The 16,501-nt window shown below is 37.2% G+C and overlaps 1 protein-coding gene across 1 annotated transcript in view; it reads left to right on the top strand.

Moving 5' to 3' along the window:
* mib1 (MIB E3 ubiquitin protein ligase 1) overlaps positions 1-16,501 on the top strand; it is a 56,034-nt gene that overhangs the window by 35,402 nt on the left and 4,131 nt on the right. The window contains exons 13-20 of the mRNA XM_003219650.4: positions 2,084-2,216; positions 4,207-4,293; positions 6,753-6,914; positions 8,465-8,646; positions 10,575-10,767; positions 12,583-12,661; positions 13,125-13,238; positions 14,347-14,447. Coding sequence (XP_003219698.1) covers positions 2,084-2,216; positions 4,207-4,293; positions 6,753-6,914; positions 8,465-8,646; positions 10,575-10,767; positions 12,583-12,661; positions 13,125-13,238; positions 14,347-14,447 — 1,051 coding nt within the window. The remainder of the gene's footprint in view (positions 1-2,083; positions 2,217-4,206; positions 4,294-6,752; positions 6,915-8,464; positions 8,647-10,574; positions 10,768-12,582; positions 12,662-13,124; positions 13,239-14,346; positions 14,448-16,501) is intronic.

Raw genomic sequence — 16,501 nt, 5'->3', positions numbered from 1 at the left:
TAGTTAGCTTGGTATTCAAAAAGCTATTTTTAAAAACATGTCATTCATTGTGGTCTGTGCGTAATATACATGTTTCTGTGACTCTCTGTGAACTTTTTGGATAGCTGAGATTTTTTAAATTTTAGTTTAAACAAAAAAGCCATATTGCAGACATTTAGGGTTGAATTCCAATCAGATTACAGTCTTGATCACACCTCCCTGTTTCTGGGATACCTGATAACTGGAGGAAGTGTGTGGTCAATAACAAGATCAATTTAGGGTGTGCTGTGGTTTTAAAATTTGATTTTGTTTTAATGATTTTTAACTGGGCTTTTAAAAATACTGTTTATATTTAATCCCTTTTTAATGTTTGTATAATTGTATATTTAAATGGTTATGTTGATGCTTTTATACTGAACTGCTTTGAGTCCCCTTCAGGGGAGATAAAGAGAGATATAAATAAATATGATGATGATGATGATGATGATGATGATGATAATAGCAGCAAGGGATTCCCATATGCAGACCATGGTTCATGGAAGAGGATGAAGAAAAAATGGTTGAATCTCCCCTGTTAAACATTTTAAAGTATTCTTTCAGTGAATTTGATTAATTTTGGAACTTTTTGGATATCTCTTTTTCTCTTCCTTTTTTTGGCTTGGTATATATTTCATATTTTAATTATCTATAAACTGCCTTGGGAAAGTATGCTGCAGTATAAATGTATTTAACTAAGTAATTTAATTAATGCAAATCACCCCCAGTCCTTTCTGCTGTTAAACTCAAATAGTCTCTTGTGTTGTAACCAAAACATTGGACTATAATAATAATAATAGTAATAATAGTAATAATAATAATAATAATAATAATAATAATAATAATAATAATACTTTAGATTCCGCCCTTCTCCTTGAGGGGACTCAGAGTGGATTACAACATATTAACAAACACAGGTAAAAATTCAATGCCTTGTTACAATCAGATACAATGAGACACACATACACAGACAAAGACAAAGGCTTCTCTCATTTCTGGCTCTGGAGGCGGTGCTCATCTTTGACTCTGAGGGAGGTGCTCTTCTTCCTTTACCAAGCCGAGGGGCTTCATTGTCCGTAGACACCTCCCAGTTGTGTGGCTGGAATGACTGCTTGGAGCATCTTTTTTACCGTTTCCTGCTGAAGCAGTACCTATTTATCCACTCACATATGCATGTTTTCAAACTGCTAGGTTGGCAGGAGCTAGGGCTAACAGTGGGAGTTTACCCTGTCCCATGTATTTGAATTGCCAACTTTCAGGTCAGCAGTTCAGCAGCACAAGGGCTTAACCCATTGCTGCGACTACATGGCAAGCTCTTGAAGAGGGCAAGGTAGCAGGGAAAGTTGTCTTTTAAAAGCATCCTAGATTTGTTTTAACAGGGAATGTCAATATGTTTTTAAATTTTAAAATAAATAAAAACCAAACATCTCCATGTTTTTGCCATTGAACCCTGTACAAAATTCCCTGCACATACTGTATATGAGAAGCAGGTATGCAATGTCAATCTAGGAGATTGAAGTACACCAGGTGGTACATATACTGCATGAATATCATTCCTGAACATGAAGTCATGATATTACAGACAAGAGAGAATGAACAGAATTGGAAATTGAGATTGAGGACAGTATTTAAAGTAGAAACACTTCTTGAAATTATGATGTAATAATCCAAAATGATGTTGCTGCATGTGTACTTAAAATTTATACTTACTAATGATTACTTTAAAAATTTCTATCACTAAAAGTACTACATTAAAAGACACTGCAGCAGTATTTTATTAGCAAATTATATAGAGAGAATTTCTAAAAAAAAACTGGCCCTGGCTTGTTAATTTCTGCAGTGAATTTTTAGACAATTCTTATAAAGATAAAATGATGAAAATGAATAAATCATAAATTATGTTTAAAGTAAGTTTGGGACAGTCTTTCTACCATCATGAATAGAAAAAATGATTTTTGGCTACTCTAAAATCAGTGAGCTTGGGGTTTTGTGTTTGACTATTTGGTTTTGGCTCTATTATAAAAAAAATACAAGACAGTAATACTGTACAATGTTTTATGTTTTTCAGTGCAATGCGAGTGTTACTTTCCAAGCTCCCGAGACCATGGATTGTGGATGAGAAAAAAGACGATGGCTATACTGCTTTACATTTGGCAGCACTTAATAATCATGTAGAAGTAGCAGAACTCTTGGTGCATCAGGTAAAATTTTTACTAATATTTTGGCATGTAAACAATTATCTGGTTGGATTAGTTGCTTATATGTTGTTCTAAACTGTTTTCACTAGCCATATGAACACAAACAGCTTTATTTTATTTAGTATATCTAGCACAGTGGTTTCCCAAACTTCCCCAGAGGCCCCAACTAGTTTTGCCAACCATCAAGACTTCTGGGAATAGACATCCAAAAGATCTTGAGGACTAAAGTTTGGGAACCACTGATCTAGCCCATTTTATCTAGTTTTGCAGTCATAGAGGTTAATTTTGTACATCATATTAGCATTTTGTGCATCATATTAACACTGGCACTGATTTAGAATTATAAACCTTCTTTATATAACAACAACAACAACAACTTTATTTGTATATTGCTCTATCTCCCTGAAAGGACTCAGGGCGGTTTCCAACATAGGTATAGCATTTAATTACCAACACAGAAACATACAACAGAACCATAATAAAACATTAAATATAATTACAATTAAAACAAATATACTCATTTAGAATTAAAACTAGTTTCAGTACTACTCCATTGGGCGAAATTCAACTGCCAATGGTCAAGATTCCAGGGTGGACCTAGATAACTATGAAAGGTTAGGCCAGGGGTAAAGTGCAAACTGATGGCCAGGGTAGAGCCTGGGTTACTCGATCCCAAGGCCTACTGAGCAGCTATAAGAGGGTTAGACTAGTGAAATGAGGCCTTGTAGGGCTGGGAAAGTGGGTAAAGTGCAGCAGGGTCCTAGGTGGTGGTCAGGGTAGGGTCTGGAGCTAATCATTTTCAAAGGCCTGTTGGAACCACCAGATTTTCAGATTCTTGCGGAACAAGGATAGTGACGGGGCTTGCCTTATCTCTTTGGGGAGGGTGTGGATCACTGTGGCCAATCAGACTTCACAAAGTATGGTCACAGCTGGCGTACAAGCTTTAATTGTGCAAAGACCCAGCCACCGCTGACACCTGAGTTATCAAGCATCAGCACAGAAACCAGGAGGATCCCCAAGCTGCAGACCTGTGTTCTCAGGGGCAATGTAACACCATCGAGCACAGGTTGCCACCCAATACCCCGATCAGCCCCGGGACTGACCTGGAGGACCTCTGTCTTGTCTAGATTAAGTTTCAACTTGTTAACCTTCATCCAGTCCATCACAGCTGCCAGACACTGCTTTAGAGTCCAGGAGGCTTCCTTCCAGTTCGGTGGAAAGGAGTAGTAGAATTGGGTGTCATCTGCGTAAATATGGCACTGAACTCCAAAACCCCAGATGATCTCACCCAGCGGTTTCATGTAGATGTTAAAAAGCATGGAACCTTGTGGGACGATTTCAACTGTTACTTCCCTTATCACATGACTGAGATTGGAAAGCAAATAAGCACACATCCATCACATTTACAAGCAGACATCCATGGAATTCTCAGTCGCTTCAGTATGTGACTCCCTTTGGGCTGCTGTGTTGACTAGTTTTGCAAACAGTCTTTTTTTATTGTCAAGGTAGACAGAGATCTAAATGCCATTAATATTTCCAAATTCAGTAGACACGTTAAATCAGTGGAACATATCTAAATGTTGACTTAGCAAAATCTTATTTCATTCATAGCTCTGCTTTATTTCCAAATGATAGTGGAGTTAGGTCTTAATCCTATTTCTATGTAAAAAAATTGTATATTTTTAGGAATTGAAGTTTGGCAGCATACAGGCATTGCATGATTGCCATCTGTAACGTAAAATATGCCGTTGTAAATTATTTGATTATGTTAGTTTAGTTCAGTAAATTAAATCAAATTGCTTTCAGATAGTTTGCCGAAACAGAGACAAATTGATCTCTTCTTTGTTTGTGTCTGCTACTTTCCCCCCATGGACACAGTATTATATAGCTTGCTTTTGCAATAATGATAATGATGATGACTACAATAATAATAATGATCTCTCTCTCTCTCTCTCTCTCTCTCTCTCTCTCTCTCTCTCTCTCTCTCTCTCAGGGAAATGCTAATCTGGATATTCAGAATGTAAACCAACAGACTGCGCTGCACCTTGCTGTTGAACGGCAGCATACCCAAATAGTGCGGGTAAGATGTCTACAATATAGAAAATGTTCATTTTAGATTTTAATTTATAGCATATTTCTGAATGGATCATTAAATAAAAACATTTCTCCTTCATTTTCAAAAGCACGCCATTTGTATATTATGGTCCTTTTAAGAAACAGGCACAATCTTTTACCCAATATCATGCTTAAAATGTGTTCAATATGTTATCTTCATCGTAGTTGTATATATATGTGTGTGTGTGTGTGTGTATGTAATTTTAAAGCAAATGCAAAAAGCATGCAGCACTTCTCGCAGGTCTGTTCTGGATCCCCAAAGGATAGGGGTAATTATTATTTAAATGATTCATGAATAAAAATAGTTGCATCAATTTTGTTCTAAATAGCTAAGGAAGGCAGAAGCAAAAATATTTATTAATAATTCTAATATATATTTTGCATATAGTATGCTATACTATTAATAATAACAGCCCATTTGTTCCGTACCTTGGTCAGTTCTCTGATGCACAGTGGGGCAGGGGACAGCAGTAATCTGTAAATTTGTAGCAACCATATGGTTTGCAGTAGTATAATAACATTAAAAGAGTTCTGTGAGGTCATTGGATAGGGTACAGACTCGACATCACAAAATGCTGGTTCTTTGTGAAAGTATACAAAGAAGGTGGAAGGAAGAATGATTAGTGGGAACAATAAAAGAGGAAGAAAGGTATAGGTAATGAAAGATTAGTGAGAACCAGTTATTTGGGGTGTTGTGTAGTTTCCAGGATGTATGGCTGTGTTCTGGCAGCATTTTCTCCTGACATTTTGCTTGCATCTGTGGCTGGCATCTTCAGAGGATCTGATGGTAGTAAAGCAAATGGAGTGTCTTGGATGGGAGAAAAGAACCATTGTCTGTTGAACAAGTGTAAAGGGTGCAGTTAGCAAGCTAGATTTGTATCTGTTGAGTGGGATCCACTCATTAGCATGTGAGTAGCCATGAAGGGATATGGCACAAGTGTGACTGCTCCACTCAACCAGAATTTAGAAGGAGCCATCAGCCCAGCAAAAGTTGAGGATATTCAGTGAATACTGAAGACTGTCTGTACAGAGAACTAGAAAACCAGGGTGAGCGGGTGAGTCCAAACTTAAAATGGCTGAAACTTTGAATAGGCATTACCTGGACTGCAATACTGAAAGATAAAACATTTCCCAGTGTTTGTTATATTGACATTATCATTCTTGTATTAATATGTTTTCTGCTTGGCCACAGTTGTTTCCTTTGCATCTGTGGCTCCTTCTACCATATAAAATCCAGATTTATTATTTATTTTGTGTCAAAAGCATTGCATAATAAATAAGTTTAAAAGTGATAAAATAAAGGAATCACAAACAGCTAAATAGTTTTGGACCAAAAGCGGGCAACAGCAATCGCATTGTCCGTAGCTTTAAACAACTCCTCCTCCGTGCATGAGGCAGGGCATTGTGGGCAAGCATACATATGAGGAGTTGTTTGTTCAGCTCCACAGTCACACAAGGTGGAAGATTCCTCCAGGTAGTGCCATCTTGCCAGGTTGTCTTTTGATCTGCCCACTCCACTTCTCAGTCTATTTAGGGACTTCCAAGTTGCCCATTCTTGGTTTGCCCCTGGAGGCAGACCCTCATGAGGGGCCATCCAGTTAGAATTGCCTGGTTTAGCTGCCCAGAGGGACACCCTTGCTGTTGCTGGGGGGACATCAAGAGGAGTGGTGGTTCTCATGAAGCCCTTCCTTGATTTGAGTCTCGTGGGAGGAGGGTGATAGTCATGCAGTGGATGGCTTTCACAATGTTCAACCTTTTTTCTCTCACAGTTAGCTGCAACTTCCCGTCGCACGTCAGGGGAGGCAATGCCAGCTAGCTTATAGAGTTTATCAACAGGTGTAGGTTTAAGGCATCCTGTGATTATTCTGCATATTTCATTCAGTGCTATGTCCACCTGCTTTGCATGGGCAGACTTGTGCCAGACAGGACAGGACCAGATTATCTGCTTTGAACTGGATTATATGTCAGTGTAGGCTCAGATAATCCAGTTCAAATCAGATAGTGTGGATTATCAGATTAAATAATCTTGGTTATGTGGCAGTGTAGAATGGGCCGTTAGCTGTCTTTACGCAATTTGCTACCTTCCATATGACTCCCTGTCTACATCGTGTTTTAGAAATTGTGACAGATCAGAGCGAAATCCGTCATGTTTAATACTTTTGCATGTATTTAAACAGTTTCATTGAGTTGAGGCAACTGCCGTTAGAACCAGTCAATATAATCTTGACAATTAATAAAGTAGTTGATGAAGTTAAAGGTGAAAAAACTTGCACAACTTCTAAGGTGAAAATAAGTGCAGTCATATAATTGTCCTGTCTTGCAAAGCTTTGTGCTGTTTTCACTTTTAAAGTTTGGTTGTAACTTAGCTATGAATTATGCATAAAAGAAGATGTTAAAACTGTTGGAATATTTATTTCTCTTCAGCTCTTGGTCCGTGCAGGTGCTAAACTGGATATTCAGGATAAAGATGGGGATACTCCCCTGCATGAAGCTCTCAGACATCACACTTTATCGCAGCTTCGCCAGCTTCAAGATATGCAAGATGTGGGAAAAGTCGATACAGCTTGGGAGCCATCAAAGAACACGGTAAATAGATTAAATTTATTTATCACTTTTCTACTGTACAGTAGAGTCTCGCTTATCCAACACTCACTTATCCAACGTTCTGGATTATACAATGCATTTTTGTAGTCAATGTTTTCAATGCATTGTGATATTTTGGTGCTAAATTTGTAAATACAGTAATTATTACATAGCATTAATGTGTAATGAACTACTTTTTCTGTCAAATTTGTTGGCTAACATGATGTTTTGGTGCTTAATTTGTAAAATCATAACCTATTTTGATGTTTAATAGGCTTTTTCTTAATCTCTCCTTATTATCCAACATATTCGCTTATCCAACGTTCTGCTGGCCCATTTATGTTGGATAAGTGAGACTCTACTGTATTTCCATTTTGCAATGTTTCGTTCTGAACTGCTTTCTATTTTCTGAAATTTGAAGTTAAAAAATATACTTATCAAGCATAAACGCCTTTTGATAAAGTTATTTACACTCATGGATATACATATATATAACAAAATCTTTAAAAGACCCAAATGTTTCACTGTAATTGATTTTGTTAATGGTCATACATACGTTTAAAATGTGTATTAAAAGTGTCAAAATGTACACAAAAGTATCATTTGAACACATGAGTAGCAGTACAGAATAAAGAGCAGCTACAACACTTATCTTTTGCATAGCTAGTAGTTTTTTCATAGAATGCTTGCTACAAAACTATACAAACCAATATACTGTGCATGTATCCTCAAATCCATGCTCTTGAGGAGGCACAAAAGTACTTATTTTGTATGGATGGTTTTATTTATCATAGATGGCATTGCTTTCTAATATTATTTAGTTTCAGGGTTTTTTTTCCGTGTCAGGAGCGACTTGAGAAACTACAAGTTGCTTCTGGTGCGAGAGAATTCGCCATTTGTAAGGACGTTTCCCAGGGGGTATCCGGATGTTTTACCATTCTGTGGGAGGCATCTCTCATGTCCCTACATGGGACACTGAAGCTGACAGATGGGGACTCACCCTGCTCCCTGGACTTGAACCGCCAACCTTTCGTTCAGTAGTCCTTTCTGGCACAAGGGTTTAACCCATTGTGCCACTAGGGGCTTTTTTAGTTTCAGGTAGAATAATTGGGGGGGGGGGGGGAATTGCAAAGAAAATTTGCAGTATGATTGGATTAGCAGTAACAGGAAAGAAGGTTAGATTTAGGATGCCTCTGAACCTTCAAATGGGAATACAGTAATGCCAGAATTGCTGGTTGATGAAAGCTATCCATGAAGTGTTGGTATATGGGAACAGGGCATGCGACTTTCAGCATAATGAGTCATGTACTCCAAAACGACTTTCAGCATGGTGAGTCATGTACTCCAAAGAGACATAATGGTTTGCCTGTTTGGTTTATTCTTTGAATGAAAGGAACTAACAGCATCATATTTTTCAACAGTATTTGCTGTGATCTATTAACAACATTTCTATCTGTTACATTATATATAATCTGTTTTGTTGGCTCTTGAAGACATTTTTTCTTGGGTTCATCAAGAAAAATTCAAGAGGTTGCATAATTACTTTGTTTCAGCTTATAATGGGACTGGGTACTCAGGGAGCAGAGAAGAAGAGTGCAGCATCTATCGCTTGCTTCCTGGCAGCCAACGGAGCTGATCTTGGTATTCGTAATAAGAAGGGTCAGTCACCGCTTGACCTGTGTCCTGACCCTAGCCTCTGTAAAGCATTGGCTAAGTGTCACAAAGAGAAAGCGAGGTTTGTATTGTAACAAAACACATATTCATGTTATTCTCCCCCCATTATATTAAAATTAAGTGAACAGTGTTTACCATTTCGTTTAACATGAGCTAAAACAAATGTTGGCCCTCTTGCTTCACTTTTTTAATGCATGAGACCTTTGTCATTCATTGTTGCCACGTTGGGTCATTATATTCCTAAGTTTTGACAATTTTTATGGCATGACTTTAGTGGGCTTGAGTAAGTAGCATTTAAAAATCTATAGTCATGTTAATTGATTGGGAAAGAATATACTATAATACTTTTAGGGATAGTTAAACAGCAACAGAAAGAAGTACTTTAGTGAATTCAAACTTTTAATCATCTAGAAGATAGGGCAGTACAGGATGAATGCTATGCTGGTGTAAGATGCATGCTCCTAATAGGTGCCATCCTCTATCAGCCATACCCTTTTGCAGCCTGCATTGGACAAACAGGATAGTTTCTACACAAAAGAGAAAAAAATGAAATCAAATTTGCTATTACATGATAACACCTCAAAACCAGTGGCGGAATACCTTTTAATCTTTCTGTAGTGACTTTCAAGTAGCTATTCTGGAAAAAAGAATCAAAGGAAGGTTAGAAAGAAAAACTGCTAAATTGCAGTATATTAACAAATTCCGATCCATTAATATGAACAGAAATAATGATTGCTTGTCAGTACATTTTTAACATACAGGCCGTTGCAACTTCACATGTAGCAAAATAATTTTCTTTCAGTAAAAACAAGATATTGCTTTAACAACTCAAAAGACCAGCTTCCTCACCAATTTCTGCCATCGTGCTCCGCTCTTCTAAGTTTTATGAGCATTTTCAGTTTGCATCTTTTGATATCCTATTGTATTCTGATCTATATTCCCACATCCACAAAGCTGTTAATATATCTTTAGCCAGGGGTTTCGAAACTAAGGCCTGTGGGCTGAATGCGGCCCTCCAAGGTCATTTACCTGGCCCCCGCCCTCAGTTTTAGACTTAGGCTCGCCCAAAGTCTGAAATGTCTTGATGGCACACAACAACAACAATCCTAATTAACTTGACTATCTCATTGGCCAGAAGCAGGCCCACACTTCCTATTGAAGTCCTGATAGATTTATGTTGGTTAAAATTGTTCTTATTTTTAAATGTTGTATTGTTCTTTCATTGTTGTTGTTGTTGTTGGACTATAAATAAGACATGTGCACCGTTCATAGGAATTTGTTCATATTTTTTTCAAGGGATAATTTGCCCCCTCAACAGTCTGAAGGATTATGGACCGGCCCTCTGCTTAAAAAGTTTGACGACCCCTGTCTTTAGCTTTCATATAGAGTTCATTTATTCACCCAAGGATGTAGACTGATACTCAGAAAAGTTATGCTAAAATAAACCAGTCTTATAAATGCAGCTAGATTCCTAGTGTCTCTTTCCCCATATTTTCTTTTCTATGCTGAAGCGGACTAATACATTTGTCTTTGAAAACTTGCATATTATGTGGTCTTTTACTTAATATTAATGAAGCTTTTGTTCTGGCATTTATTCTGTCTTTTTACTCAATGTCAACGCTACTCTAATCCAGAGTTTTGATTTTGAAAGAATACTGTCTGCTTATGTTTTTGTTACATTGGTCCAATATTAAGTTATGTTGAGTCTCTTTAATGGTTTGATAGGATTGTTGCCATGGCTTCCAACTTGTCAAGGGCTTTCTGTTAGTTGGCTGTGAAGATCTGTTTGGTTATTTCTATAACTTTGAAGTACAAATGAATAAAGTTCACACAACAGAATGAACTTTTATATAGCAGAGTAAGGTTACAAATAGCCTGCTGTATATATTTGAAATATATATTATATAATTATAATTATATAATTATTATATTATATTATTGTTATATATTATATTATAATTTAATATTTGGATTAATGTTTGTTTTTAGTGGCCAAGTTGGCTCCCGTAGTCCTTCTATGATCAGCAATGATTCAGAAACTTTAGAAGAATGTATGGTATGTTCCGATATGAAGAGAGATACTTTATTTGGCCCATGTGGACATATTGCTACTTGTTCGCTCTGTTCACCAAGAGTCAAGAAATGTCTCATCTGCAAAGAGCAAGTTCAGTCAAGAACAAAGGTTTGTGTGTTTATGTTTGGCATTCATTTTTGTATGCAATATCTTAAACTAGTTCATCCCAGGGTGTCTGATCTGGGGGAGATCCCTCCCCTTTTTAATTTTTGGTAATGTGCTAGGGATAGTACCATATTTGTGTCCATGGATCACACATTTCTTCCTTTCTCTCCCCCCCCTCTCTCCCCCCCCCCCCTTCCTTCGTTTCTTACTTACTTACTTACTTACTTACTTAAACAAAGATCAACACTGGTCCACAAGCCATCATTTTGATTAGCATGGTCATAAATGATGCTCCACATAGCATCAAGGCAACTGTCCAGCTTCAAGGGTCTGCACATACCTGTCACTAGATCTCTGAAGGTTGCATATCGCCATGTGCTTCCCTCCAGTGTTCATTCAGTCATTCATTTTCTGGCTAATATAGAGGAGAAATGTACTAACATTCCTCGGCAAGAGCCCAATATTCCTTTTCAGTTAAACTGAAGATTCCCGTTTCCCTTGTCTCATCTCTTGTGCCCTTTCAATGATATGAGTATTATTGTGCTTCCATTTTCATTTGTTTTAGACTTTGGGGAAGCCTTTTCACCAAAGTCTAAAACAAAGAAGGGAATGGATAAAAAATGAAAAATTGAGGCGTACTGTCGGGCCACACTTGTAACATAAGCAAATAAAGATTTGAAACAGTAGTTTTTAATGTTCTGATTCTGCTTCCTGTCTGTTTCTTAAAATATTAAGGTTTCCCTTTTTTGACTTTTTGATGAATATTTTCAAGCTGTGGTTGGTGGAATCCATGGATACAGAGGAAAATGCTATCTAGGCATTTTCTAGGGCCTCCCATGCCACTCTAAAGTATTCTTGGTCCAGAAATTCATCATTTCAATAGAATTTCCTATTATCTACAGTTTTTCATATTTATACAAAGTGCAGGAATTTAACCCTCACAGATACAGGGATCATACTATAATTAACAGTCTGTAAAATCATATTTCTTTATGGTTTAATCTGTGTGAACAAGATATACCCTTGGCACCTACCAAACTTTTGCTGCATTTAAACTTTAATTACCAGTATTTTTATTTGTCATGTAGAGGGGAGGTTGTGTAAGCATAATCTGGATATCCATTTTTTAGGATTGGACAGAAATGCTTACAAAGTCCTTTCTAACCATGTGATTCTGCAATTCTTGGTTTGTTGTTTACTTAAAGGTAGACATTAGGACACTATCTTTGCAAGATACTGATCTTTTGCAGAAAAAATACTTCTGCTGCTCCATCTAGGACAGATTTTATGTTAATCCTCATTACTATTTCTTCTGCTCTTCCTCCTACTATTACCACTGTTTTCATTTACACCTCACATTTCTTCAAAGGAGATCAAAGCAACATTCACAAAATTCCTCTTTCCCACTTTATCCTCATAAGAAGTTTGTAACTAGTCAAAGACAAAGTCGATAAGCTCACAGCAAAGTAGGGAGAACCAGATGTAATTATTTGAACACATCTCAGGATTAATCTTTAATGAAATTAGAGCTCCACTCACTCCTATGTAATAACCCCTTGCTTTGGAATGCAGTGCTCAGTTACATGCAACATATTTAAGTACCTTTGTTTTTTTCTGATTGTAAATCAGAGGTAATAGCCAGAGAAGAATTTGTCAGAAGGTAATCCCATAATTTGGAGATTTCTGCTTCATGATTTTTATCTTTATTCATCATTTGTCAGTTTATCCTGAAAAAGGTTTATCCTAATTGGCCTGTGATTAAAAAAAACTACATACTAATGTATGAAAAGTTGAAGGGTGATCATTATATCTTTGTAGATTGAAGAATGTGTGGTGTGCTCAGACAAAAAAGCTGCAGTATTGTTCCAGCCTTGTGGACACATGTGTGCTTGTGAAAGTAAGTGCTTTTGGTGGATTAAAATTATTCCATGTGATTGAAATTATTTATTTAATTTGACTGACTTTTATTATTATTTGTAAGAAAAAAATCTTAAATTCATATGTCAGAGGTTTCATCTTCAGCCTGTAAATTGAAGGATCTCAGTTGTGTATGGGTCTTGTTTCTGATCCTGATGGTTCAGAATCCACTGATGGAAACTATATGCAAGGAATATGATATATTTTTAAGATCTATGGTCTTCCATTCTTAAAGTGAAATTTATTAAAGGGATTATTAAATTTGTTTAAGCCTCTGGTGTCAAATTGGTATATTTTGGACATCAGCTTCCAGAATTTCTGGCCATTGGACAAGCTAGCTAGGGCTTCTGAAAGTTTCAAGGCCAAACAAGCTGAAGGGCCACAGATTTGACACCTCTGGTTTAAGCCATAGCAGCAGTTGATACTGTACATATTTCTTGCAGATTGTGCCAGCCTAATGAAAAAATGTGTGCAGTGTCGAGCAGTGGTAGAGCGAAGAGTGCCTTTTATTATGTGCTGTGGTGGGAAAGGTCAAGAAGATGCTACAGATGATATCTGTGAGTTATTTCTTTTGTTTAGCCCTACCCTGCCTATGACTCGTGTCATTTCCTCATCTTCACCCTTTTCTTTTCTCTGCTGCTCCCATTTTCCAATGACCTTATAGTTCACTTCAAACTGGAGAAGATGCAGGGATTACTATACTTCTTCCTAGTACTTTGTGATCTGGGAAAGAATAGTACTCCAGGGGCATCTCAAAGTATAACAGAGCTAGGAACCAATGTTGGGATGGTCCCACATCACTGTTTTCCAAATCCTGCAATTATCAGGGATGTGTCACCCTGAATTAAGGGGAAAGCTAGAAATGTGTTTGTTTTGTAGTGGACTGTCAGGTTCTGTGAGAGTATAGTTAGAGTATTTAATGTTGGAAAGGTTAAAATACTATCCTCAGTTTTTTAGAAGAAAGTTGTTGCAGGTCATCTTGAACCTTTTTGAACTGCTGCTAAATGTGGCTGTAGAATCCTAGAAAATGCTGTAGTTCAGTGTTCAGAGATTATAGGTTGAGGAGTACAGAATTATAAACACTTTTCAGTAGGATTCAGTATTATCTGGGAATCTATCCCTTGCGGATATGGGGGTCATTCTGTATTAGAAACTTTGTGTACTTGTCAATATTTGTTTAGAGGGGGATTTACTGTTGTTTTTCTAGGAGGCTGCGAGAGTGTCTCTTGCCCAAGGCCACCCACTGGCCAAGTTCTGTGGCCAAGTAGGGATTATTTTAAGTGGTCTACCAGAGTCCTAAGTAAATGCTCAAATCACTGCACCACATTGGCTCTCTCCTGTATTTTGAAATAATATCTTATTAACAATAAAACAATTTCCAGTATTATTAATGAAGAATTCCCAAGTCATTTTCAGCAAATGCAGTCCTGTATAGAAAAACAGTTTATAAGATTCATAGTCACGATTTGAGTATCTTTATAAAACATATTTGATAAGATTTTGTAGGGGTTTCAAGCAAGCTTTATGAGTTTTTAAAACTGTAATTGCGATACGGTTATGCATTTAATAGGCTAGAAAGAACTTGTAAGTAGGTTTCATTTTGTTGTTGTTTTTATTACCTGCAACCATTTCATGTCATCATTTTCTCTTCTCTGCAATGTGTAGCAAGTGGAAACATCCCTGTTCTGCAGAAAGACAAGGACAATACCAATGTCAATGCTGATGTACAGAAATTGCAGCAGCAATTGCAGGACATAAAGGAACAGGTAAAACAAATACACTTCTGAGATAAATACCAAAGGAATTCTGAAGCCATTCTATGAACATTCTCAAAATACGTTTTATATGCATTGAAAAAAAGGTGCATTTTCCACTGTATTTTGTCATCAGCTGTAGAATAAATTAAAGGATTATTTTACTTAAGATTGTAAAAAAAATGAAAATATTTGGTTAAAGCATGCAGAAAGATTCAGCTCACAATGTTATCTTTATATCAATTTTAACATAAAAATAATGAATATAGACTAAATTTCAGAAGAACAAGAGCTGGGCTATGTCTCCTTATTTATTTATTTATTTATTTACAGCATTTATATTCTGCCCTTCTTACCCCGAAGGGGACTCAGGGCGGATCACATTACACATATAGGCAAACATTCAATGCCTTTTAACATAGAACATAGAACAAAGACAAACAAACATAGGCTCTGAGCGGGCCTCGGACTCATGACCTCCTGGTCAGAGTGATTCATTGCAGTTAATTGCAGCTGGCTTGCTCTCCCGCCTGCACCACAGCTCGGGTCCTTAGAGTAACTCTTGCTTAAATTAAACAAATAAAAACGAGCCACAAAAATATATATTTTTTTCTTAAACTGTGTACTGTATTTGTTGTGTCAAAACACTTATTGACAGTGAAATCTTAAAATACAATTTTTTAGAAACTTCAACTGGCTCAAAATGCTGACACTATTTACTGAGACGGGCTACAGGAAGCATATGACTCATTACCAGAGTTTTACTGGCTGTCATCCTTTTTTCAGGCATACCTTGAATTGTTAGTTATAACCTACAAATCCGTGTATGCTTTGGATATTGTCTATGAATAATCACACATTCTTACATATGAGAAACAAGGAGATTCTTCTCAAAGTTCCAAATGAGAAGAGGGCACCTGCAACTCCTAAACACTCTCATAAGACATCGGGAAGGCCTCTTCTCAGGCTTCCCTGATATATAAAGTGGTCATGCTGTGGGTTCAGTATATTTTCACTAAGATTTAAATGCAAATCTCTGTATAGGTCACTTCTAAAAATCTATAAATACTTAGCCTTCATAGCAAAAACCACTAGAGACACATTTTTATTCTCATCTTGCTCCATCCGTTTGGCTGAAGCACTGAAATGCATACATACAATCTTGAGCAAACCTAGGCTCAATCTGCTGTACTAGTACTTTGTGGGTTTTTGGGAAAGATGCTCTTAAAACACCTTCATAGGAACCAAAGTTAAGAAGAAAGCTTCTCTTCAAAAGAAGGAAGCAAAATGAAAATGTAAACAACCTTCCAGTCCTTTAATCTCTTTTGCCTTTCTCCTGCCTTAAAGACTTTAGTCTGCAAGATCCCCATTCTCACACCATCTGCAAGGACGGTCCAACCGACCTCCTCAACCTGGAGATCCCCCACCAAGAAATGAAAAGTCCTTGTGACTACCCAGCCCGCCAGATAAAATGAAGGCTAATCACCTTCACCAGTGCCTGGGAGGCCTGTGCTTCAGAACTGTGGGTTTTGCGGACTATAATCAAAGTCTACTCCATACTGTTTTACCATACTCCCAATATCTCACTTTTTATAGCCTCCAACATCAAGATCTCGCACAAAGGACCAAGCATTCAGCAGGTCATATCCCATCTCTTAGATCTGGGAAGTGGTATTTCCCAAAGATTATTCTATCCTTTTTTGGCATATCCAAAAAGAAGAATTGAGTCCGTCCAGTTCTATATTTCAGATACATAAATCAGAAAACTCCGGATGGCAAACCTCCAGACCATTTAGGAATTTCTCTTCCCATGGGGTTTCCCTCTGTCTGTGGCCCTTTCAGAATCTTATTGTCATGTGCCCATGCATATTTTCTCAAAGTATTTTTGTTTCTGTTACCACAGAACCCCCTCTCTCAATTCAAAGCAATTCCCTTCAGTGAAGCAGCAGCACCCTGAGTATTGCCAAAACGTATTATAGCTAATTAAGCAGTGTTGAGACTGCAGTACTTCTACTGTCTCCTTATAAAATCAACCTCTCTTCAAGAAGCCACAACTCTGTAGTGCT

This window comes from Anolis carolinensis, chromosome 4 (assembly GCF_035594765.1).
Source record: "Anolis carolinensis isolate JA03-04 chromosome 4, rAnoCar3.1.pri, whole genome shotgun sequence".
NCBI lineage: Eukaryota > Metazoa > Chordata > Lepidosauria > Squamata > Dactyloidae > Anolis > Anolis carolinensis.
This window is presented reverse-complemented; position numbering and strand designations above follow the sequence as displayed.